The sequence below is a fragment of the Tursiops truncatus genome, chromosome 3 (assembly GCF_011762595.2).
Source record: "Tursiops truncatus isolate mTurTru1 chromosome 3, mTurTru1.mat.Y, whole genome shotgun sequence".
Classification (NCBI taxonomy): Eukaryota; Metazoa; Chordata; class Mammalia; order Artiodactyla; family Delphinidae; genus Tursiops; species Tursiops truncatus.
The window spans coordinates 65,027,695-65,052,751 of record NC_047036.1 but is presented as its reverse complement, the minus strand read 5'-3'; the positions used below and the strand labels follow the sequence as shown (position 1 = coordinate 65,052,751).

The 25,057-nt window shown below is 36.9% G+C and overlaps 1 protein-coding gene across 1 annotated transcript; it reads right to left on the bottom strand.

Annotated features, from left to right (window-relative positions):
- On the bottom strand, positions 1–25,057 carry LOC101328310 (V-type proton ATPase subunit S1-like protein). Its single transcript, XM_073802270.1, is given in 11 exon segments — positions 1–338; positions 341–428; positions 430–441; positions 4,866–5,106; positions 10,868–10,918; positions 16,131–16,336; positions 16,338–16,364; positions 17,872–17,933; positions 18,175–18,221; positions 24,965–25,026; positions 25,028–25,057. Coding segments are annotated over 11 exon segments (1,008 nt in total). The 3' UTR covers positions 1–156.

Sequence of the window (25,057 nt, the reverse complement as noted above, 5' to 3'; positions counted from 1 at the left end):
GATGTTCCAAAATGTATTCTTTGCATGTATTTCCTTTAAAAAAAGAAAATCAAGCCTTTTGGTGAAAATCTTATATCACAAGTCAAACAGCACACAACAGGAACACCTCCTTTCAGAGCCTATCGTGGACTTCCTGAGGAAGAGGGACCTGTGCTGTTAAACATAAATTTTGCAGATCTGTTGGCTTCTCAGTTCATAGCATTCGACTCCCTGGCTCCTCAGCAGCTCCTTCTCTTCTGATGCATCTCGAGCTTTCAACTGGCAGAAGTGAGCCAGAGAGGTGATGAAATCATAGTGCCAGTCCAGATAGCACAGGTAGATGAGCATGTGCAGGGCAGGATCAGGGACATTGCCAGGCTGACTGGAATGGCTGGTGAGAAGGAAGAGGTGCAGTCTCGGGCCTTGGAAAACTGTCCCCCCCTTAATGGTAAAGCCTTGGATCTGTCAAGAGAAAAGAGCTGAAGTGACATACTCTTTCCTCTGAAAATCTGCTTCACAGTTGGGCTAGGGGTTCTAGAGCCCTAATCAGTCAAATTTAAATACTGGGGCCATACTTGCTGAATAATTTAAACACATTATCTAACAAATGTGAGTGTGCTCGTGGGGACAGTGAAACTTAATTTTAAATCAAGACTGACCCAGAAACTCTGGGATATATGGTTGTCATAATTAAGTGGCCAGAGAAATTCAAGGCTCTGAAATAAAACCTCTTTTATCTGATCCTTAGTTCACCTAAAACCACGTCTGTTGTCTCTAAAATTCAAAGCCTACTCAAAATTTTATGTGTTAATATAAATTTCGCAAAGAATAGTAATTCTCACTTTCTCTGCCTTTGATTCTGTTGACAGGAAGTAGATAGGAAGAGTCTTTTAAGGGAAGATATGATTCCCAGTGACGTAAAATATAGATAATAAAAGCTAACACTTATTGAAGATTTTTTTTTTTTACATACCAGACACTGTCTTAACTCATTTAATACTTACAAGAGCCTATGAATAAGTTACTATTTTATCCTAATTTATGGATGAGGAAACAGGCACTGAAAAGTTAAGTAACTTGCCCAGAGTCACACAGTATTAAGTACAATGAAGCTGTAATTCAAACCTTAGCAGTCTGGTTTCAGAGGCACTTCTCAGTTTACAACTCCATAACTCCTGGTATATTGTGTCTCTTTTTCCCCCCATCACTAACTCTCCTTCTTTATCAGATGTACCATGCAGACTTGGTACTGTTTTTGGAAGACCTGTATACCACTTGCAGTCTGCTCAGAGAATTCAAAGAAAAGCTTTCTCATATGTGCAATGAAGTGATTTAATTACTTGGAACTAGGAGAGGTTCAAATCGACAACTGGCCCCATTATCTAAATACTATCACAATAAAGAAACAGGGAGTACAGAGTCTACAGAGTAATGATTCTAAATGAGAACAATCATTTGTAGAAGGCAGCTTCCACATTCAGCTAGCTTTTAGAATATAACCCTACAACTCATTCAGTCACCTAGTTGGTTTTAAAAGGGTACATCAGAAAATTGAATTATCCATGAATGCTTTACAGAGGATTCATTTTTAAGACTTAGGTGGGCACTTTACCATGTTTCCATGCTAAAATGATTGTAGCCACCCATCATACCGTAGACATTAGGGGCCTTGCTTGCCCAACTACCTGTGCTTAGACTGAACCAAAACAACTGCTGAAGGAGACTCTTGGCCTGGCTTTTAGGATACTTGGCCTGCCCACTCTATGAAGAGGCAAAGTGGCCTTCTCTTCAGGCACTAGCCTGAAGAGTCAAGCTCCTCAATGACAAAAGATGGCCTCATCTGATGCTACAACTCCAGCCAAAGAGAATGTCCTCATGCTGACTGCCACTTACCTCCTAAGACTTGACTGAGAACAATATCTGTGGAGGATGCCTGAGGGACACGTTGTCTATCCATGTTCTGGACTAGAGATTGTAAACACTCTGTATCCAGCCCACAGGTAAGTTTTGTTTGGCCCAGAGTTCTGAACATCCTGAAAACCTCCCCCAGGAATCTACATTTCTATCTTTAATTGAAAAGTCAGAAGATCCAGCAAGATTGGGCCTGCATTCCTATAAAGCAAAAATTAGCTGAAGTTTTATAAAATATACCTCTTGTGATGCCGGCTACATTTTGCCAAAGTCCCCAGTTGGCCCACCTGAGGCATGTGAGCTTTCACCTGAGGCACCTGAGTTTGCCATGCATGTGACATCACTCTATACTTTATTCCTAGAATAAACCAGATAGATCAGCAAAGCTGTAGATGTGGAACGCAGCCTTTTGTATGCATACCTTAACCTCCATCACCACCAGCACTACCTCTTCCCTGGACTGGGCTTGATTCTGTATCTGTCCACATGAAGAGTGTTTTACAAGGTCCACCTCTGACACCCAGTGCTCTGTCCCCCATGAGGCTGCTGCTGAGGATGCTGTCACGCATTGCACAACACCAGGGATGAATGTGCTCCTCACAAGCACATTCTCAGTAGTCTTATGAACCCCATGAACACGTAAAGGGTGATTCTTTCTTATGCTGGCTGCTCAAGAGCTTCAGAGTGAAATTACTGTGCTGCTTCCAGTCAGGGCAGACAGATGGTCTCATGGTTTTGTGTACCAGCTTCACTAGTGGTTTAGCTGATCTTTTCCTCCTTTTGTTTTCCTTAATCCCATGTCTTCCCATTTTTTGGTTTATACTTTTTATTGTAAAATACACATAAAATCTACCATCTTAACCATTTTTAGGTGTCCGGTTCAGGGGCATCAAGTACATTCACATCATTGTGCAACCATCACCACCATCCATCTCCAAAACTCTTTTCATCTTGCAAAACTGACACTCTGTACCAATTAAACACTAACTCTCCAGTCCCCTCTTCCCCCAGCCCCTAGCAACTGCCATTCTACTTTCTGTCTTCAAATGTGACTACTCTAGTACCTCATACGTAGAATCATACAAATATTTGTCCTTTTGTGTCTGGTTTATTTCACTTAGCATAATACCCTCAAGGTTCATTCATGCTGTTGCATTTATCTGAATTTCCTTCCTTTCTAAGGCTAAATAATATTTCATTGTATGTGCATGATAGATTTTGTTTTTCAGTCATCCACTGATAGACATTTGGGTTATGTCCATCTTTTGGCTGCTGTCAATAACGCTGCTATGAACATGGATGCACAAATATCTGTGCATGTCTCTGTTTTCAATTCTTTTAGGTATATAATCGGAAGTGGAATTATTGAATCACATGGTAATTCTATGTTTAATTTTTTGAGGAACCACCATACGGTTTTCCATAGTGGCTGCACCATTTTACATTTCCACCAGCAATGTACAAGGGTTCTAATTTCTCCACATCCTTGCAATAGCTGTTATTTTCAGTTTGGGGGATTTTTTTTTTTTTTTATAATGATCAACTTAATGGGTGTGAAGTGGTTTGCCCATTTTTCAAAGTTATTTTTCTTGAAGTATTTCTATAAGTCATTGTAAGTCATTTCTGGAACAAGGTAGAGATATAAATCAGTCAATTCATCTGTTAGGCAAGATTATGTGTGGATTATTCCTTGTTTTCATTATTACCTCCTCATTTCCCTTTCCACCTACTTCTCTTTTAAAAGTGTGAGAGAAATAGATATAATATATACTTTATAAATATTATATAAATAGATATATATATTACATGTATTATAAATTGTCTTTGGAGCCAGTCCACAATTCAAATTCTGCCTCTACCAGTTACCAATTATACCACTTTGAACAATTATGTAATCATCAGAGTTTCAGTCATCTCATTTGTAAAAGAGGGATAATAACAGCTATCTTGCAGCATTATGATAAGTTTTGAAGACAAAATATGTAAAATAACTACAACAGTGCCAACACACAAAGAGGACTCATAAGTATTAGTTATTGTTAATCCACGCCTAACCCGGTCCTGGGTGTTGCCACATATATATTAGGCCATGAATTCTTTACATCCATAAAGATAGGTCAGAAATCGAGAGGAGGGTGGAGTAACTTGCCCAAGTGGCTGATAAGTAATTCAAAACCATGTCTTTCGAACTCCAAAATGCGAACTCCTTCCCTACCCCAAACTACCTCACCACACTTCTCCAACCTGGGGGGAAGGGGAATAAATATATATTTATATGTGGAAAAGATTGGGAAGAACCCATAAAAGGGACATGTAAAACCCTGCCTATTTCAGGGAGTTGGAAGAACAAGTTAAGCTTTTTTCACAGGTAAACAGGTCAGAGGAAGTTGACAGATGTCTCTCAGCCCGAGATTCTGTTGGTGAAAAGGAACTTCTTATGCCTCTATGCCTTTCCCCAAATACTTTCAAGAGGATCTTTAGGATATTTTTGACTCCCTGGCTGACAGTTCCATTCCTATGCTAAATGCCAAAGCTGTCACTCACACTTTAGATGTACTTCTTATCTGCCCTGATAGGATCACTGCTCCTCTCCCTGAAGGAAATAAAATAATTGTCCGACAATTCCTCTCCCCAGAAGGGCCTCTTGCTCCAGGAAGTGTCAGTCACTGGGCTCATGCCACAGCTTCACTCTGGCTTACATTGCTGGCATTCCTCACTGATAATTATGAGTGACTGGATAAACCTTTATATAAAAGAAAGTCCTTCTGGGGGGCAGGGGGATCACTGTGCAGGAAGAGGAAATACTTGATCCTATCCTATTTCATACCTTAGAAGATAAAGAACATAATTCATACCAATATAATTTTAAAGATATCTACTCCTTTCTTTTCCTTAAACATCTATGTTTTCAAACAAACAGAATTTCTTTGGCACCAAACACACAGGTGCATTGAGCATATGCTTTAGTTTATTACCTGGAAATCAACAAAAGTGACCTCCCACAGGCTTGACATATCATTGGTGTCGCTGGGCAACAAAAGGGCATCATACCGCTGCAGGCTGCTGACGCGTTGGCAGTGGTAGGAGTAACTTGATGGAGCAAACATGCCAGTTGCATTAAAAGTTATTGGAATTGAATTATTGAAAATAACCTCGACTCGGTGCAAACTAAACCAGCTCTGGATGGACAATTTGTTGTAACTGGTAAGGGTGAATCTGACAATGATTATAAAACAGTATTACCCCCAAAGCACTTTTACATTTGCTGATGCAGGACACTGTTGACGAACAGTACAAGTGCGCCCTCTTTTGTCAGGTAGTAGAACTGGCTCAGAGAGAGGCTTTTACTTTCTAGTTCTGAACAAGAGCCTCCTGATGGGTGGGAATGAAAGCAAGTAACAGGAGAACGCCCCAAAGTGAGCAATACAAATTCCTACAAAAGGAAAAACACAAAAAGCTTGGGTATTTTTTCTTTTTTAAAATTAAAATAATTTTATTATTGCAAAAAAACTGAGAAAAACTAAATGGACAATAATATAGAAGTAGCTAAATAAATAATGGTCAAAAATAAAATAGCTCTTACTATGTGTCAAGCATCTCTCTAAATTCTTTATGTATATTTTATTTAATCTTCACTACAACACCATGAGATAGAGAATATTATTACCCTCATTTTGCAGATGAGGAATCTAAGACACAAAAGGGTTAAGTAACTAACTTGTGCAAGTTTACTCAGAGAGTAAGCACTGGAGCTGGGCTTAGAATCCCATCTGAGACCAGAGCCCTTACTCTTAGCCATTTTGGAATGGAATATTCTCTAGCAATAAAAAAGTTATAACATGCATATGTCATGATCACTTTTTTCATTAAAAATGTGTGACTGCATAGAAAAAAATTCTGGAAAGACAGAGATCAAAATGTTAATATGATTACCCACTTTGTTATACACTTGAAACTAACAACATTGTAAATCAACTATATTTCAATTTTTTTAAATGGAAAAAAGAAAAAGAAAGCAGCTGAGATCAGTATAGCTCAGGGTGAAAGCTTGGGTTTTGATCCTGGCTCTGCCCACCTGTAGGTTATGTTCCTGCTCCTTCTGGGAACAGCATCTTGGTGTGTATAGGGCTGACCCTCTCCCCTCTCAGTGGTCTCCCCGGACCCTGCCAATCAGTGTATTGTGGCCCTTTAATCACTGTGATCGGTTTAGAGAGAGGCATATGCCCCAGGCTGGGTCAATAAGATGTAAGCTGTGCTACAACAGAGTTCTTTTATGTTGCTTAAGTGGATAACTGTCAGCTGGCCACCATCTTTCCAGCCTGAGAATGAAACTGACACAAGGACAGCAGAGCCAAGAGATGGAGAAAGATGCTGCCCTGGTGAGGTAAGTTAAGTGTCTGAAGCTAACACTTTCAATCCTATTAATCAGTTACCTTTTGACTTTATGCAGCCAAAAGAGTTCTCAGAAATACAGCTCTTATTAGTGGTATGGTAAGTGTTGTTAAACAACCCAACTGGGCCTTGCTTTCCTCATCTGTAAAATAGGTTGTGCTCGTTTAAATAGAATGCTCTGTGCTGGCCTGGTGTTATAAAACATTCGTTGTTATATGGGACAGCCCCTGCTCACCCTGGGCTCCTGACTCAGATACAGAAAGGTTTTTTGAGGGATGCAATTGAGTCTGGCCATCCCCGCCCACTGCAACAAACCACCGAGAACGCTGAAGGCCAGAAGGATGGAGGTGGTGGACATCTCAGATCTGGACTCTGGAGTCAGCTGTTCCAGAGGGCAATGGGAGAGACAAGCCATTCCCAGAAAGGGCAGGCTGGCTCTGGATTCCCTGCAAGTGACTTCTGTTGTGCTCAGGGCTGGGGTGGAGCCCGCCACATTGTTTGCAGCCCTATTTCAGATAATGGCCTGAGATTGAGGCTGTTGTGACACAGCCTCAGTGCTGTGGGAACATTAATGCACCAACGGAACTGCTCGAAAAAATCCTTCCTGGTGAAAACACCAGGTCGTTTTGCCAAACAGCTGTCCAGCCCACAGGGTCTTTGGTTCTGTGTCTCTTGGCCCACTTGAGGGCAGGAATGGCACGCCCATGGGCCTGGGGGACATGAAACCCTCTGCCCTGGCCTCTCAAACCTGTGCTGGTTCCTGGAGCAGAGCCTGAGCAAGGATTTGTGGGCAAGTGATTTTTTAAGAAAATCCCAGGAGGACAGGAGAGGAAAGATGTGAAACAGGCGGAGGGAGGGGAGAACAAGTAAGGGCGTGCATCCAGCAGGGTCCCTGGAGGGCGACTTTGGCTCTGTCCTGCTGGGATATCTGGAAACGCCTGTTGGTTAGGGCTGCCCTGGGGGATGTCTGGCCCTCTGGTGGACATGCAGGCAAAGGGTGCTCCAGCAGCCCAGGAGAGCCCCTGGCAACCACACAGGGTGCCTGTTGTTAAACAAGGAGAGGGAGGGAGGGAAGTGGATGGAACAGCTCAGTGCCTACTTCTGTTCCTGCCCTTCCAAGTTGCTCTTTTAAAAGGATACGTTGGAAAAGTCAGACATAAAAGGTCATATGTTGTATGATCCCATTATATGAAATGTCCAGAACAGGCAAATCCAGAGATAGAAAGCAGACTGGTGGTTGCCAGGGGCTAGGAGGGGGAATGGGGAGTGACTGCTAAGGGGTAGGGAGTTTCCTTTTGGAGTGATAAAATGCTCTGGAACTACACAGAGGTGATGGTTGTACAATATTGTGAATGTACTAAGTGCCACAGACGTGAACACTTTAAAATTGTAGCTTTTATGTTATGTAACTTTTACCACAATAAAAAAAAGTAAAAATAGAAAAAACAAATGTTAATTGTGATGACCAATGGTGGTTGGATTATGAATGATTTTCATTTTCTTTTTATAGCTCAGTATTTTCCAATCTTTCAGTTTTCAACAGATATATATATAACCTTGTCTTAGCTTGGGCTCCTACAGAAGTAGACCCTGAGACAAGGATGTGAATACAAGTATTTTGTGGAGGTGATCCCAAATTTATTGGGGAATTTAGTCATCCAAAAAACGTAGAATATCATATGACATTTGTCTTTCTCTTTCTGACTTACTTCACTTAGTATGATAATCTCTCGGTCCATCCATGTTGCTGCAAATGACATTATTTCATTCTTTTTTATGGCTGAGTAGTATTCTTTTTTTTTTTTTAATGGGGTACAGTTGTTTTACAATGTTGTGTTAGTTTCTACTGTACAGCAAAGTGAGGTAGAATTCCCTGTGTTATACAGCAGGTTCTCATTAATTATCTATTTTATACATATTGGTGTATATATGTCAATCCCAATCTCCCAGTTCATCCCACCCCTCCTCTTTCCCCCCTTGGTGTCCATACATTTGTTCTCTACATCTGTGTTTCTATTTCTGCCTTGCAAACTGGTTCATCTGTACCATTTTTCTAGATTCCACATATATGTGTTAATATACGATATTTGTTTTTCTCTTTCTGACTTACTTTACTCTGTATGACAGTCTCTAGGTCCATCCACGTCTCTACAAATGCTCACTTATATGTGGAATCTAAAAACTGATACAAAACAGAAACAGACTTAACAGACATAAATAACAAACTTACGGTTACCAAAGGGGAAGGGGTGGGGAGGGATAAATTAGGAGTTTGGGATGAGCAGATACAAACTACTATATATATAATAAATAAACAACAAGATCCTACTGTATAGCACAGGGAACTACATTCAGTATCCTGAAATAAACCATAATGGAAAAGAATATGAAAAAGAATATATATATATATACATACACATATATGTGTGTGTGTATAACTGAATCACTTTGCTGTACAAAACTTATACAGCATTGTAAATGAACTATAGTTGAAGTATACTTCAATTAAAAAAATTTTTAAATGAAGTATTGCAAATAAAAACAAACAAACAAACAAAAGTATGTAGAAGAGAGAGAAGAGAAATGACAGAGGAATGGAAGGCAGCCCCAAAGGACAAAGGTAAGCAAGCTTCCACCATGAGCGACAGGGGCTTAATGCCCACAGGGAATCCTGGGAGACAGCGTAGAACACACACCTCTGAGTTATCTCACCCGAGGGTGAGGGAGCTAGGATATTTACAGACTTCTTTCAGTCATTGCTGGGGTACAGATGGGAGGCAGTGGGCCCCTTTGGCCAGAGAAAGCTTTTAGGCAAAGAAAGGCTGGAAGTTTAAACTTGAGCTGGTGGGGACTTCCCTGGGGGTCCAGTGGTAAAGAATCCACCTTCCAATGCAGGGGATGCAGGTTTGATCCCTGGTCAGGGAACTAAGATCCCACAAGTCATGGAGCAACTAAGCCTGTGCACCACAACTACTGAACTCACACGCCTCAACTACAGCCTGCGTACCACAAACTACAGAGACCATGCACCCTGGAACCTGTGCTCCACAACTAAAGAGAGAAAACCTGCATTCCACAACTAGAGAGAAGCCCACACACCGCAATGCAAGATCCCGCATGCTGCAACTAAGACCTGACACAGCCAAAAATAAATAAAATAAATAAATAAATGATAAATAAATCTTTAAATAAATAAATAAATCATTTTTTTTAAAAAAAGTTGAGCTGGTGGACTATAGTGCACTCAAATGGAAATGCCCAAGAGGATATAGACAAGGTACACTGACAATGTCAGCCACACAGCTTTACCATCAGAAAAAATAATAATCAAAAAGCTACTTTCCTCTAGGGAAAAATTTTTAAAAGGTGCTATTTGAATCAAAAATATTCCCCATTCCTATATCAAACAAATATGTATATGTGTCTGGTCACCTTGTGAGATTCTATAAAGTGTCTCTGAAAGATGATGGCATGCATGTTCTAAATTATGACCAGTGAAACACTCGTATCCCATGATATGTAGGCACATGTTGAGGAAAGAGCTTTCCAAGGTTAAACATAGGAAATGCTAGGTTAGAGGCAAAAAAAAGAAAGAAAGGGGGACTGGAGACAAGACGGCAGAGTAGAAAGACTTGAGCTCATTTCCTCTTACGAAAACACCAAAATCACAACTAACTGCTGAACAATCATCAACAACAACAAGAAAAGACAGGAAATGCTAGGTTAATCAAAGTCACCAAGTGCAGCAATCTTCCTTAAGAGCGTGTCTTCACAGAAACTTCAACACACAGATTTATACCATGAATCTCCAAGAGGACACGCTGTGCAGTCTTTCTCAAACACGTTTCACCACAGGACCCCTTTTCTGGAAATATTATAAACATTTACACAGAGCAAAAGTGTTCCATAGAACACAGCTTAGGAAAGACTGCCCTAGCACATCCTTCTGGTTTTTCAAGAAATGTTAAAGACACGGCTGCTTATCTCCACTAAAAGGTTGCTCCTATAGGAAAGGAAACATTATATTTTTATAAGAAAAAATTTTTAATGCTTTCAAATTGCTCCCCACCCCTGGAGCAGTTCCTAACTGCTTGGATAAGCCAACGTTGGCAGATGCATTATTCCATACATGAACAGAAAAATGCAGGCCTATGTTGATTGTCTGCTGGGGAATTCAGCTAACAGAGAATTTTTAGTTACAGTTAAATGATAAGTGTGACTCAGTTGTAAGGAGCTATACAGAAAATAACTTCAAACTAGAGCCTCAGTTTTGGAGCTTTAAACATATCTTATTCTTTGCTCAGAGGAAAGAGGTATCACATTCTCAGGTTCATGTATTTTCTAGGCCGCTAAAGGAAGAGGGAAAAAGTATAGTTGCTTTGGTAGAAACTAAAGAAAGTATTACTATAGGATCCCATCATAACATCACTGACTTTTCAGTGTAATTAGATAAATGTGGCATTTCATGTGTCACAATACTGGGCACACAGCAGTCCCTTGATACTTACATGTTGAATGAATAAATTATATGGAGCTAATCTGAAGTGCTGAACCTATGACATTCCAAAGTGCTATCCGTACCTACCTTATATCAATACCTCTGGGATTTTCAGCATCACCAAACTTCAGAGACAACCTTAGAAAACAGAAACACAGTCCATCAAAATATGAATAACCCTTACTCCACACTATACTCAAAAATTACCTCCAAATGGATCACAGGTCTAAATGTAACAACTAAAACTATAAAACACATAGAAGAAACATAAAATAACATTTGTGCAATCTTGGGGTAAGAAACAGCTTCTTGAAAAAATGTAAAAGTATGAACTATAAAATAAAAAACTGATAAATTGCACTTTATCAAATTTTAAAAACCTTTGCTCTTCAAAAGATACTGTTAAGAAAACGAAAAAGGCAAGTCACAGAATGGGAGAAAATATTCACAACACATATACACAAAGAATTTGTATCCAAAATACAGCAAATAGCACTAACAACTCAATAATAAGGAGAAAACCCAACTTTAAAGTGTTCAAAAGACATGCACTTCACAAAGGAAGATATACAAATAACCAGTAAGTACATAAAAAGATGTCAATATCATTAGTCATCAAGCAAATATAAAATGAAACCACAATATGATGCCATAGTACAGTAATCAGTATGGTTAAAACTTTTTTCAAAAAAAAAAAAACACTCTTAAGCTGTTAGTATCTATATTTATTCACATTATTTGGAACATTAACACAAGATTTCCTGGAGGGGAGATAGATTATCACTAACCCAGAGCAATAACCACATTGGTTCCCCTTTTAGCCAAATTCTTCCCCTGCTGAAAGCCAGATGCCATCCTACACATACTGGGATTTACAACACAGGTAAGGAACACTAAAGTTATGAACCTGGGAGCTCATACAGGAGACAGTCGTTCCTCCTTCAACTCCTGAGAGAAGGAGAAAGACATCTGCTTCTTTAGTGTCAGAAATTTTCCTTGGAAAAATAAAAGTGTATGAATTTTAATAGCCTTTGGATGGGAGCAAACAGCTCACCATAAAGGAAACAAATGGGTGCATGTCTAATACCCATGTAGGTAAATAAAGTCTCCAAGGAGACGATAAGAAGCTTCTCTGGGTTTCCAAGCCCTGGAATATCTCAATGGTGCTGAGTTTCATTACTCCTTGACATGTAATCACATTCCTGTGAGGAGGTACATCCCTTACTAACTCCAAGACTTATCTTTTAACCCAGGTCCGAGCAAAATTTGTTTAGAAATTGCTAACCATACAGAAACATAATAATATTTTCTCTGTAGTCCCACACTGATCATACCTAATGTTGGTAAGGATGTGAAGTAGCTGGAACTCTCATACAGCGCTGGTAGAAAGGTAAACGCTACAACCACTTTAAAAAACCATTTGGCAGTTTCTTAATAAGCTAAACATACACATACCATATGATCTAGCCATTCCACTCCTAGGTATTCACCTAAGAGAAATGAAAATGTATGCTCCTATAAAGACGTGTACATGAATATTTACAGCAACTTTATTTGGAAAGTTATCTAAAAACTGGAGGAAAAACAAATTTCCATCAAGATAAATAAGTTGTGATATATCCATACAAAGGAATACTTACTATTCATCAGTAAAAAGAAATACTCCTTTGACACATGCAATCATGTAGAAGAATATCAAAATCATTATACTAAGTGAAGGAAGCTAAACTAAAAAAGAGCGTACACTGTATGATTATAGTTATATAAAATTCTAGAAAATGCAAACTAATCTATAACAATAGGAAGCAGAACAGTGGTTACCTAGAAAGGTGGGAATGGCAGAGGGATGGATTACCAAGGGGCACAAAGAAACTTCTGAGTGTGATGAAAATGTTTGCTGTCTTGCTTGTGATGATGGTTTCACAGGTATAAACGTATGTCAAAACTGACCAAATTGTATACCTGAAATATGTGCAGTTTATTATATTTCATTTAAATTTCAAAAAGGTTGAAAAATAAGAATGATGAAAAGCTAAATACAATTGAAATGGGAAAATGTGAGAAATTTAAATATATAAAGGATGACGCTGATATGTGACATTATAATGTCTTGAAGTTATAACACCTCAATATACATTATAAAAACAAAAAAGCCAAAGTAGGTGGTTATAAAATGTCCAATTACAAATTTGAAAAAAATCACACAAATATAATTTCATCAATTTGGTCCCACTTATCAAGAAATAGAAATGTCAGTGACTGAGCTCATTTATCTTCCTACTACTTATGGAGAAAGGGAAGGAGTATTTACAAAATTAACCATATTAATAAGATCACTAAAAGAAATATCTTTATTTCCTAACATCATAAGCTTAGGTACCTTAGAAGCACTCATTTACAAACACTTTATAAGCTAATTTACTCGGTAAAGCAAGTTTTCAAGAGGATTTTTCTCTAACAATATTCTGATAATGTTACAAATTACTGAAAATACTTTAAAGAAATGAAGTGCACTTCTTGGATTGTACTTTATAAATTTGACTGGTCACTTACTCTAACAGAAGTTCTCTGGTTCTTCCAAGGAATCAGAATAGCTTAGTTACCCACAAATTGGCTCTCCAGCTAATGAACTGAAGCTCCAAGCAAAGCCACGTTGCGCCCACCCGAATCTCTGGTGGAGCAGCTCAATGGCCTCCATGCTTCTGATGTCCCAAGAGCTTTCTCCAGCAGTCCTGATTTCAATGAAAGCTGTTAACATGCTCTGCTGTGGAGTAAAGAACATGAGGCCCAATTTCAACAAAGCAAATTCAGCAATCATTCAGTGAGATTTTTTTATGTGCCAAGCACTGCACCACATGCTGCACCATAAAGGGGAAATACAACCTAGGGAGTCACTCAAAAAAGAGCTTCATTTACTCTTCCAAGCGCCCTACCCTCCCATGTTTAAAACAGATTCTGAATTCTTGAGACTTTAATTGCCTAAATTCAAAATACACACAGATGCTGGGATTATGCTCTGTTTGTAAGGCTTTCACTATTTAAAAAGACTTCTGTAGCAAATCTGTCTGCCAACAATTTGCCTTTCCCTGAACATTTTGTTTCCAAGCACTAAAATATGGTCATTTTTTTAAAATCTGTGCTTTTGACCTTACATGGTTATGTCTTAGCTTGGGTTTGTTCTTTCCGCAACTCCCTTTCTGGTTCTTGAATATAAGATTTCCTTGCCAGCATAACAAAGGCATCTCACTAATCTACGCAATTCACAGGAATCAGGGACAGTCTCAGCAGCTGGTCCTTGAATGCCTCACATCCTGGGAAGCCTCCCCCTCATGCCCTTGGGAGGGCTCTCCAGGATGCCTGCACACTCACCTGAGCAGGACTCTAAAATGTGGATGATACACGCTCAGAACTCACCCACTAGAATTCTTGGGCAGTGACAAAGAAAAAAAAAATCATTAACTTGTGTATTATGAAAACCAAAGGTTCCTTAGGCCTCTCTACCAGGTAACTAGACACTATTTTACTCTAGTCGTCATTAGTATCTTATACTTTGAGTAGCACTTGGCAAAGTTCTCATGCATACATTTCCTCATTTGATTTTCACACTGCAATGAGATAGGGCCAAGAGAGAGGAGGGAAAATGGCATTGTTAAAGATGTTTTAGACCCCAGCTCTACTACCATACAGGCTGTATGATCTTAACAAGTTTCCTAAGCTCACCCTCACCTGAAACACCGATGATAACTGTACCTGTGACTCAGGGACTTAACTCGCAATAGCATTGTGAGGAATAACAGATAACATACCTGTGAAGTCCTCACAAGGTGCCTGGCCAATTCCAAGTGCTCCAGTCCTGTTAGCTGCTAGTAATAGATGCCACCATCTCCATCTCACACGTGATGATCCTAGAGTGGCTCCTGTTTATAAAGTCACAGAGCTCACTGGCAGAAGTGGGCCTAGAAGCTAAGATTTCATTCTTTCTGTCTCTAGGTTCCCAGTGATAATCAAGGTTTCTAAAGTCCAGCAAAAAGCTGTAGTGCCCTGATCTACCCCACAAATTCCCTGGCGTCAGGATAAATGGAATCAAGGAGGGCCAGTCAGCCATGGACAGGCAAGACTATCCCCAGGCAATCAGCCTCTCTCCCCGCAGCTGACCACAAATAAAGAGCACTGTAGGGAATTAATTAGAGGCTGAGGAAACAGTCCTGAGCTCTCAGCAATGCTGGAGTCTCTTTGATAGTTATGCTGTAACAGAATAAACAAATCCGGGAGGACTCTGGATTTTGCTTACAATTCCCTAGCTCTCTGATAAGAGACAGTCATTGTGAATAGCAACATACTTACTAAAACTTGTAACTTGTAAGCATACATGAATATAATCCATTTTTTACCCATCATCAAGAATTTTTAAATGAGAAGTAAAGTTCAGAAATAAAAAAGTGTTCCCACCAAAGTATATAAGAATAATACAGAGAAACACACACACACACACCACAAACACAGAGCATGTTATGGTTTATACAAAGCATTCTGCCCATTTAAACCAGGCCAGAACAAATGCAGAGAATCTTCCAAAAGCCTCCATTATGCCAACAAATGTTGAAAGCAAGGAGCTTTATAGAAAGCAAGTGGGACATGCCAGACTTCCTCCCTCTGAACCAAAACAAATACAAGCAAAAAATATCTGCTTGGATGGCTGAAAAGCAGAGAAAGGCACTGGAAATTGACTTCCTCTTCGATAGGGATAGTTGTTTAATCTGCTTATCTCAAGTCAAAAATAATTATTCTAATCATTTTTTAAATGTCCTAAAGAATTCTCTGAAATTTGGCCATTCAAAGTTACCCTTGCACATTTGCAAACAGGCAATGTTCCATAACTTCAGAACACTTCCTAGAATCAAATATCTGCCCTGGCTAGATGGAGTCAGCTTTCTTTGTTTCACCCACTAGAATATGTATGACTCTGCTCACCGATATGCAATTTCCTTCCTGCTAGGACAAAAGTAGTCTGACACCTCACATTTGGAGTTGACATAGAGCCTGGAATCCTTTCTCTTTTTCAGAACGAGTTTGGGAAACTTCATTTTCAGAATCCTGAACTTCCACAAAGTATTATAGCAATTAGCTAAAGTGTTCAGAAGAAAATTATTGGGAAAAAAAATAAGAAATTAAAAAAATTAATTTCTGACTTGTTCTTTCATTTTAGACATTAGACGTTTCCTCAGAAATGTATGTCAGGGTCATGTACAAAGGAGCTACTTCTACTTTCCGAAATGACAGAAAACTGGACCACCCAGTTAACAGGCTACACTCGCCCTAAGGGCTTGTTCCGGCAAAGCAGTCAAGTTACATGGCACTTCCTTCACTGCAGTTTGAGTTGCCAGCGTCCACTGTTGCCTTGTGGCCAATGGCTTCATCTGTAAGGTCCAGCCAGGTCTGATTCTTAAATTTCATTGTTATTCTTTTGGCCCAAAAGAGAATGCAGGGAATTCCATCCACAGAGACATTAACCGGGCTATGATGGCTGAATGCATTCCAAGGTTCTTTTTCTAAATCTTTGTCTGCTCAGATTGTAATTGAGAGCCTAATTAACCAAATAAATGAAATTTAAGATACGAATTTGTATCCATGGTACAAAAGGCTTCTTGGAAGTAAAAGAGCCAATTCAAAACCTGTTGAAACTCTGCTAGCTTCAGAGTCCATGCTATTGTGGGGAAAAGATGGGTGGACCTATCAAGCCTAAAAATGATAGTATACCTGAAAGGCACATGAATCCAGTTCCACAAAGCACCAAAAATGTAAAGGACCAAATTATAAAAACAAACAAACCAAAAACCAACTTTGAAAGTAATAATATTAGCAATAATGACTTTAAAAAGTCACCAGTCACCGTGCTGGGGGAGGAAGAGGGAATAAATAGGTGGAGTGCACCAGATTTTTAGGGCCATGAAACTATTAGTCTGTATAATACTGTAATAGTAGATAGATATCATTATACATTTGTTAAAACCCATAAAATGTGCGACACAAAGAATGAATGCTAATGTAAACTATGGACTTTAGTTAATAATGTATCAGTAGTGGATTATCAGTTTTAACAAATGCATCACACTAATGAAAGATTTTAAATACAGGGGAAATTAGCAGGGGTGGGGGCTGCAGACTGGAGAGGTATATGGGAATATTCTGTACTTGTGGTCAGTTTTTTCTATAAACCTAAAACTACTAAAAAAAAAGTCTATTAATTTTTTTTTTAAAGTTCACCATGCCTTAAAACTAATGGCGGTAATCTTTTCAAAAAATAATATCATAAGAACCCAAATAATTCAGAACTTTAAATAAATTCATTAATATGTTAAACAAAGAAAACAAGAGGTTTCTGAAAATCAAGCGTAATTCTCCAGACCGTTAATGTCCAACAGAACTTCCTGTGATATTGGTTATTATGCACTGGAAATGTAGCCAGTACAACTGAGGAGCTTAATTTTTAATTTTACTTAACATTATCCAATTTGAATTTAAATTTAAATAGCAGCATGTGGCTAGTGTCTACTGTCTTGGACAGTGTAGTTCCAGGTCATTTAATATACATAAACTAGCAAGGTATTCTAACTTTATTCTACATCTTATGAAACCTTTGCAGATTTCCAGGAAGCCCAAGACAATGCACTTCAGTATGTCACTCTGGAGATCATAAAGGCAGGTCTCTATCCGAAAGAAGATCCACTTATCTAGAGCAACTATTCCATACCAATTACTCCAGTGTAAATAGAGATAAAAGAAAAATTGAACAGGCAGCAACAACCCAAGTTTACCAGTAACCAAAGATAAACTGTTACTATAGTGATCCTATCTGGAAAGGAACAAAAGTAAAACTGAATATTGTAATGAAAATACTGTATATGACAGCAAGTGAAACTTTAGTGTTTTCTCAACTATAAGATTACCATAATACATTTCCTTACCTAAAGTTCAAGCAAGAATGTTAGTTATTAATAAAATTATTACTTATATTTTCACAGTGGCTCTGACCTGATTGAAATGTGTTTACTTTTTTTATGATACAATCTAGTTTCCTAACATGTTCATACCTGTGTGATTCGTATTGTTGTGAAATCCTGCACTGGTTTCATTCCTCCATTATTCTGCTGATCTGTCAAATAAAATGATATGAGTACAAAGGCTAAGTGTCATATATTTATTAATGTAATTGAGTGACAATAATATGCGAAGTACAGGCTTAAGTCTCTTTTGGCTCATAATTTAGAATACTGTAGTTTCAGAGATTTTCATATCAGACTGCTGATGCCAGTACTGGTGTTCAGGGAAGCCCATCACAGACAGAACCCCTCCTCCACCCCCAAAGGAATCATAAGGGAAATCACAAGTCTTACCATTGTTCATAACCACTTCTTTATTTGAAGATGTTGGAGAGCTGAAACTAGAAGAAACAAAAATAAAAAGATGCTGAACAAATATCTACATTTTAGATTTTATATGTAATTTTAAGGACATTTTGGTTTGTTACATCTCAGAGTAGAGGAGCAGAACCTTTGCCTGTCAAAACTGTTCATTTTTGAATAGTGAATTTCTGATTTAAAAAGTAATACTATATATGTTCTTCAAAGAAAATAAGGAAAAGACTGAAAATTTTAAAGTAGAAAAAATTTTTAAATATCAACCCTAATGTTCATTCACTGAATAAACAATCTACTCTGAGAGTTTACTATGTGCCAAGCAGTATGCTAGACACTGAGGTTCAACCAAAAATAAATAATAACCAAATAATAAATCAAATAACCAAATAATAAAACATAATAAAATATTTTACAGTGAAATTTTATACCACATTGTACTGTCAACATATTAAAGCAAAAATATTCAACCTTTTTTATTTAAAAAAAAGACAGACTCTATTGCCAAAAAGGTATTTCTGAAAATTATGAAGATATAAATTATAATAATATATCCTTCCAGTGTTTCACTCTACATACATGCATACACACCCTACACACAAATATAATTTATTTTTTATATCATTTAAACAGATTTTTATAAACATCCCGTTTTAAAGTGTGTAATTTTTTTTTACTTAAAAATATATCACAAATATTTTCCCATGTTATTACTTATTTTTCTGACATAATTTTGAATTCCATGTGGTATTACATCATACAAATGTATTAATTTATTTAAACTAAAAACTTATTAAGTATTTAAGTTGTTTCCAATTAATAAACAATACTACATTGAACATTATCATGGATTATTTGTTCATACTCCTGAGAAGTTCCTTAAGATAAATTCCTAGAAGTGAAATTGCTATGTTAGAAGATATATACACCTTTTTATCGTGGAATATTGCAAACATATACAAATTTAAACAGAGAAATATAAGCTCCTTCACCCTCCCCAAGTACCTGTGCCCATCATCCAGCTTTAGTAATTATCAAGTCATAACCAATCCTGTTTTACCTATGTGCCCACCCACTTCCCCACTCTAGTATTATTATGAAGAAAATATCAGAAATTATATTTATTTAGGTATGTATTTCTAAAAGATAAGGACTTTAAAAAGTAACAGCCCAATTATATCTAGAAAATATTAATAATTCTTTAATATTAACTATCACATCAGTTTAAATCTCCAATTGTGTCATGTCATAAAAGTTTTTAGTTTACTGCATATTTTTAATTTTTCATAAGTTGTACCTGTAATATATGAGAATACAGATCAAATTCTATATTTAGAGATTCCTATCCAAGACCTATATATATATAACTATCATATAAACCCAACACTTTTACAATTAGAGAAATATATATATTATACATTATTATCTATATGCAAAACATAATTTTGGATCTAAAGAGTTACTAAATCTATATTATAGTGAAATGCTTTAGAATTAATTATATGGAACCAATTACAAATTAAATGCACCATTCTCCTTGTAATACAACCTCTAACAGCTAGTGAGAATTTAAGATGATAAATTGATAACTATAATTCTACTAGATGCTGTTAATAAATTCATATATGCATGCAATTATTTTTTCACTTTATCAGCTCTATTGACATATAATTTAAGTATAGTAAACTGCATTAGTCCATTCAATGTGTACAATTTGATGGATTTGGGCACAGACATATACCTATGACACACTGCCACAATAAAGATACAGAATATTTACATCCCACAGAAGTTTCCTCATGCACTTTTGCAATGGAGTGATGTTTCCTTCACCTCAGCCACAGGCAACTACAGACTTACTTTCTGTCACTTTAGATTAGTTTGTATCTTCTCCAATTATAAACAGAAGCCTGTAACATATATTCTTTGGTGCCTGGATTCTTTCAGATTTTTAATGACTAAAATTCACTGATTTTGTTACATGTATCAATATTTCATTCCTTTTTATTACTGAGAAATATTTCATTGTATGGATATACCACATTTTGTCTATGAACCCACTGATGGACATTTATGGGGTTTTGTGGAATACGTTTTTGTTTCTCTTGAATACATACCCAAAGTAGAATGGCTGAGTCATAATGTATAAGTTTGTTTAACTTTTAAACTGCCAATCAGTTTCAGCATGTGAGCTTTCCTGTAGCTCCACATTCTTATGACAAAACATTTGGTATTGTCAGTCTGCTTAATTGTAGCCATTCTAATGGGTGTGGGTTGCTATCTCATTGTAGTTTTAATTTTCATTTCCCTGATGACTAATGATGCTGAGCATCTTTTCTTGTGTCTAACACCATTCATATATTTTATTTTGTAAAGTATGTGTTTAAAACTTTTTCCAATTTTTAAAAATAAGTTCATGGTCCTCTTATGAGTTGAAAGAATTCTTTGTATGTTCTAGATACAAGTTCTCTGTCAGATATATGCATTGAAAATCATTTTTTCCATTCTATGTCTTTTTCATTTTCTTAATGGTGACTTTCAAAAAGCAAAAGTTTTAAATTTCAAAAGTCTAATGAATTTGTTTTTCTTTTATTGTCCATTTTTTTGTGTCTAAAAGAAATATTTCCTAACATAAGGTCACAAAGATTTTTTCTTTCATTTTACCTAGAAGTTTTAAAGTTTCAGCATTTACATTTAGCTATGTGAGGATCCATTCTGAGTTGATAGTTGTGAGATATGGTACTTGTAACATTTTGAAGACTAGAAGAAAGAAAATGTCCTATAAGCTTCCAGAAATAAAAAACAAGAATCATGCAAGGATTCAGAAAATGTATTTCTTACACCCTTTCAAAAGCTAATGGAGGACATGCTCCACGAAAGTAAGGGATAAAACCAAGAAAGAGGAAAGCATACGTTCTAATAAACAGTGGATCAAACTCAGAAGAACAATGAAGAGAAACCTAAGGATGACTACTGCACATCAGACCTAGAGAGAATCAATCCAGATCGGAGCAACAGGACAAAAGGGCTCTGAAGAAGGGAAACCTAGAGGGAGATCTCTATGCAAAAGGAGGATCTGAGAGACCATGTTATATGTTAAATACTCTGTTGATAATAAAAGGAAGTTGTTACACAAAATCTAAAATGTATAAATTGAGAAATCATCTGCATATATCATTTAAATAATAATATTTAATACATACAGTCGTGGACTGTATGATTGTTCCCAACTAACTCCCTAGGAACAGCAATCCCAGAGATGAATGTATCTCTGTCTTTGGCCATATTCCTTGTAGTACCTCCCTGTGGGGGGAATATTTCCTGCCCCGTCATCAGGCTTGGCTATATGTCTTGGAATATGGGCCAATGGAATATGAGTGGAAGCAATAATGTGCCAGTTCCATAGAAACTTTAAGAGGTGTTACATGCGTCTACCACCCCTTGCCCTTTTCTCTTTGATATGATAATGGCATGTCCAAATAGAGGCTGCTATTTCAAGTCTGGGTCTTGAAATGAGAAGACATGGAAACAGAGCTGGAGCAGGACCATGGCAGCCCACCTGTAGCTGTAACAGGGGTGAGAAATAAATGTTTGAGATTGTAAGATTCTGGAATTTTGCAGTTGTTTGTTACTAGAGAAAAGCTGACGAAATAGGAGACAGTTTTTTAATAATTTATTATGTGTCTTGGAACCATTTGATTGTTTTAACCATGTATATGTATTACTTTGATAAATTTTTCTAATTTATTCTTTTTTAAAAGATGCCTTACTTTAAAAATTTATAAATTAGCATTCTGATTTATACTATGTCTCTTGTGAGTATGGTTAGCATTAATCAGTCCTCTGAATCAAATGACACCTAGGAGCACTAAGAAATTAAATTTCCTGAGCAGCAAGCGTGAGGCTCCGATCAAAATAATCATATAACCACAATAGAGATATGCTTTAGCCGAAAGATCTCTACCTACTTAAACTCCAAATTCTATAGTACAAGTTAAACAGTAACTGAATACATGAAAGAAAGACTAATACTCCAGAAATATTTCTTGAAAAGTTTCAAGCTTTCTAATATCACCATATACAAATAGATTTTTAAATTTTTTTAATTTGAACTTTATCCAAAAATCGTAATTCATGATACAAGGTTAAGGACTCAATTTTAAAATGTTTTAATGAACAAAAACATAAAATTGAGATATATTTTACCTAAATAAGATAATAATATATCAAGTCATTTGAAAATATCTAGTCAGCAAAGGAGTTTAATGTTTACTGAATAAAAGTATATGAATAAATGAATGAGTTATCATATCATTAATATGCTTGGCTTGAGACTCTACTAATTAAAAATTTCCACGTGTTCACTAACGAAAAGCTTTTAGCACACAAAATAGGCTTACTTTCATTTCAATGAATCTATGGACATACAATAATGCTGCTATATTCTTTTTCAAATAAACTCTAATTTGGATAGGCCTTGCCCACACCCATAAGCCTAAACTAATGAGGTTTTAAAGGAAGCCATAATCTCAACCAAAGACAAAATACAGTACACATGCATTTTCACATCACTACATGATCTCTGAACTAAAGTAGAACTAAAGGATTATCTGGTTTAAATTATCCATGTGAATAAACTAAGAAACACTGATTTTTAATGTAAAAAAAGTAAACCTACATTAGCACTAAAATATTCAGACCCTTTTCCAGTAAAAGGGAACTCTGCAATACATGAAAAGTAATCAAGAGCCCTAGGCTTGCAGTGGCTGGTGAAATATTTTTGATTTACCAGGTGTTCCATCATGAGTCTCCCAAGTATGCCTTCATGAAGATGAAGGTGAAGTAGCTCCTTCATGGTTCTGCTCAGGGTGAAGATCAGGTTCCTACCAAGGCCTACAAGGCCCTGAAAGGCCTCAGCCTGCTAGTTGTGCTCATTTTGCCTCCGCCCCTCTCTCCTCCAGATACACTAGCGTTCTTTAGTTCAGTTCCCTGAATGCTTCATGTTCCCTTCTTCCCTCATAAGAGTCTTAGCACCTGCTGTCCCCTCTACCTGGAATGTTCTCCATCCTGCCCTTCTCCCTACCTCCCTGTCATGTCCTCCATATCACAGCTCAAATATAACTTCCTCAAAAACACTGTCCCTAACTTTTCAGACTAGTTCAGATCCCCCTATTATATGTGTTCACAGTCTACCATACTTTTCTTTCAAAGCACATTTCACAGTTTATTTGTAACAATATCATTCATTTGATTAATGAGCACCTCTGTTCTAGATTTAAAGGTCCATGAGGGCAGAGACTATATCTGTTTTGCTCACCATTGTACAACCAGCACCTAGCACTGTGCCTATTTAAAAGTATCAAGTATTAAAACTATGTGTTACATGCATAAATGAACTAACAATTTAATGAACGAACAAACTCTGAAAGGCAAGTGGGAAATGGGAGATCACGGGGGGTGCTGTGTGAGAGGGAAAAGATTTCCTTTTTGTTTAAGTATAAACCCAATTTGAGGAAGGACTATGTAAATGAAGAGTGATGACCCCTACTTTCTCTAAACTCAGGTAACATGTATCAGGCTTAAAATACAATCACCCTTCCTAGAGACTTAAGAACCTTGAATTACTCATAGAATTGAAATATATTTTAAATTCCAGATCTATGATATGAAAGAACATTCACAAAACAGCAACTGTTGTTTCCATCATAATGAATTAATATGACATATTATTAGATTCAAATGATCACTGATGTGTATGATTTCTACGGTTTCTTCTGGAACTAAAATTATTTAAACCCATTAATCTTGCTTCAAAAACAGAATTGGGATTTTTACAGTTCTTGGTGTATATTTTACCAGTGTAATACATAAATCAGTCATTTCTGTATAAACCAGGTGAGGAAACATTACTAAGCTTTAACCACCTAAGGAGTATAGGTCATTTATTACTTGAAAGTGAACCTGAAGGAAAGCACTAACTGATTTGGAAACAAATAAAAAATACCTGTACTTACTGTTTTTATTAGCTGATGACTTAAGAATTCCTTAACACAAGTTTTGGCAGATCATCCTGCTTGACACCTTCCTTTGTGCTCACACTAAATCCCCTGATGGATTTGTTGTGAGAGCACATAATGAGTAATTGGGGGATATGACATAAGTTAATTGCTATTCAGATTTTGCATGTTCTTCTTTATATAGAAATCTCTATATGTTCCCTTATACAGTATGGAAAGAAGCCAAAAGGACAAAGGAAATAGAAATAGAAATTTTGCTTGTTAGTTTTAAATAGTATGTACTCCACACAATTACCATCTCCTACTAGTTAAAATGATTTAATACCTGTTCTTTGGGGGACAGGTAACATATTTCTGAGGTTTTTAAATGTTTTCTTACTCTCTTCTCACATAAAAACAGCAGGAGAAACCGAAATTAACATTTACTTATAAGTATAAAGGAAACATGAACACTGATTTGAGTCATTTTCTCATAGAGATATACTTTGGTACATAATACAAATGTTTCTTGGATATTTTGAAAAATAAATTAACTCTTCCCTCTTATAATAAAGATTATGTTTTAATCTCTTATTTATAAACTCTCGTTCAATGATTTTAGTAGCTATCAAATGATCTAATCTAGTATATCCATTTTGAATTGTTAACAAATGTAGCTGTGCAACAATATAAAGAAATTACAGAACCACATAATTTCATACTTGCACTAAAGTTTGCAGATGCATTATATTAAAAGATGTGCAGTTACTCACCTTACGTTCTTCCTGGCAAGTAACTGGTCCAAGGTTAGTGAAAATCCCATACATAAAAAAATAAAGTGAAAAACTAAAGATTTTTCTTCCCAT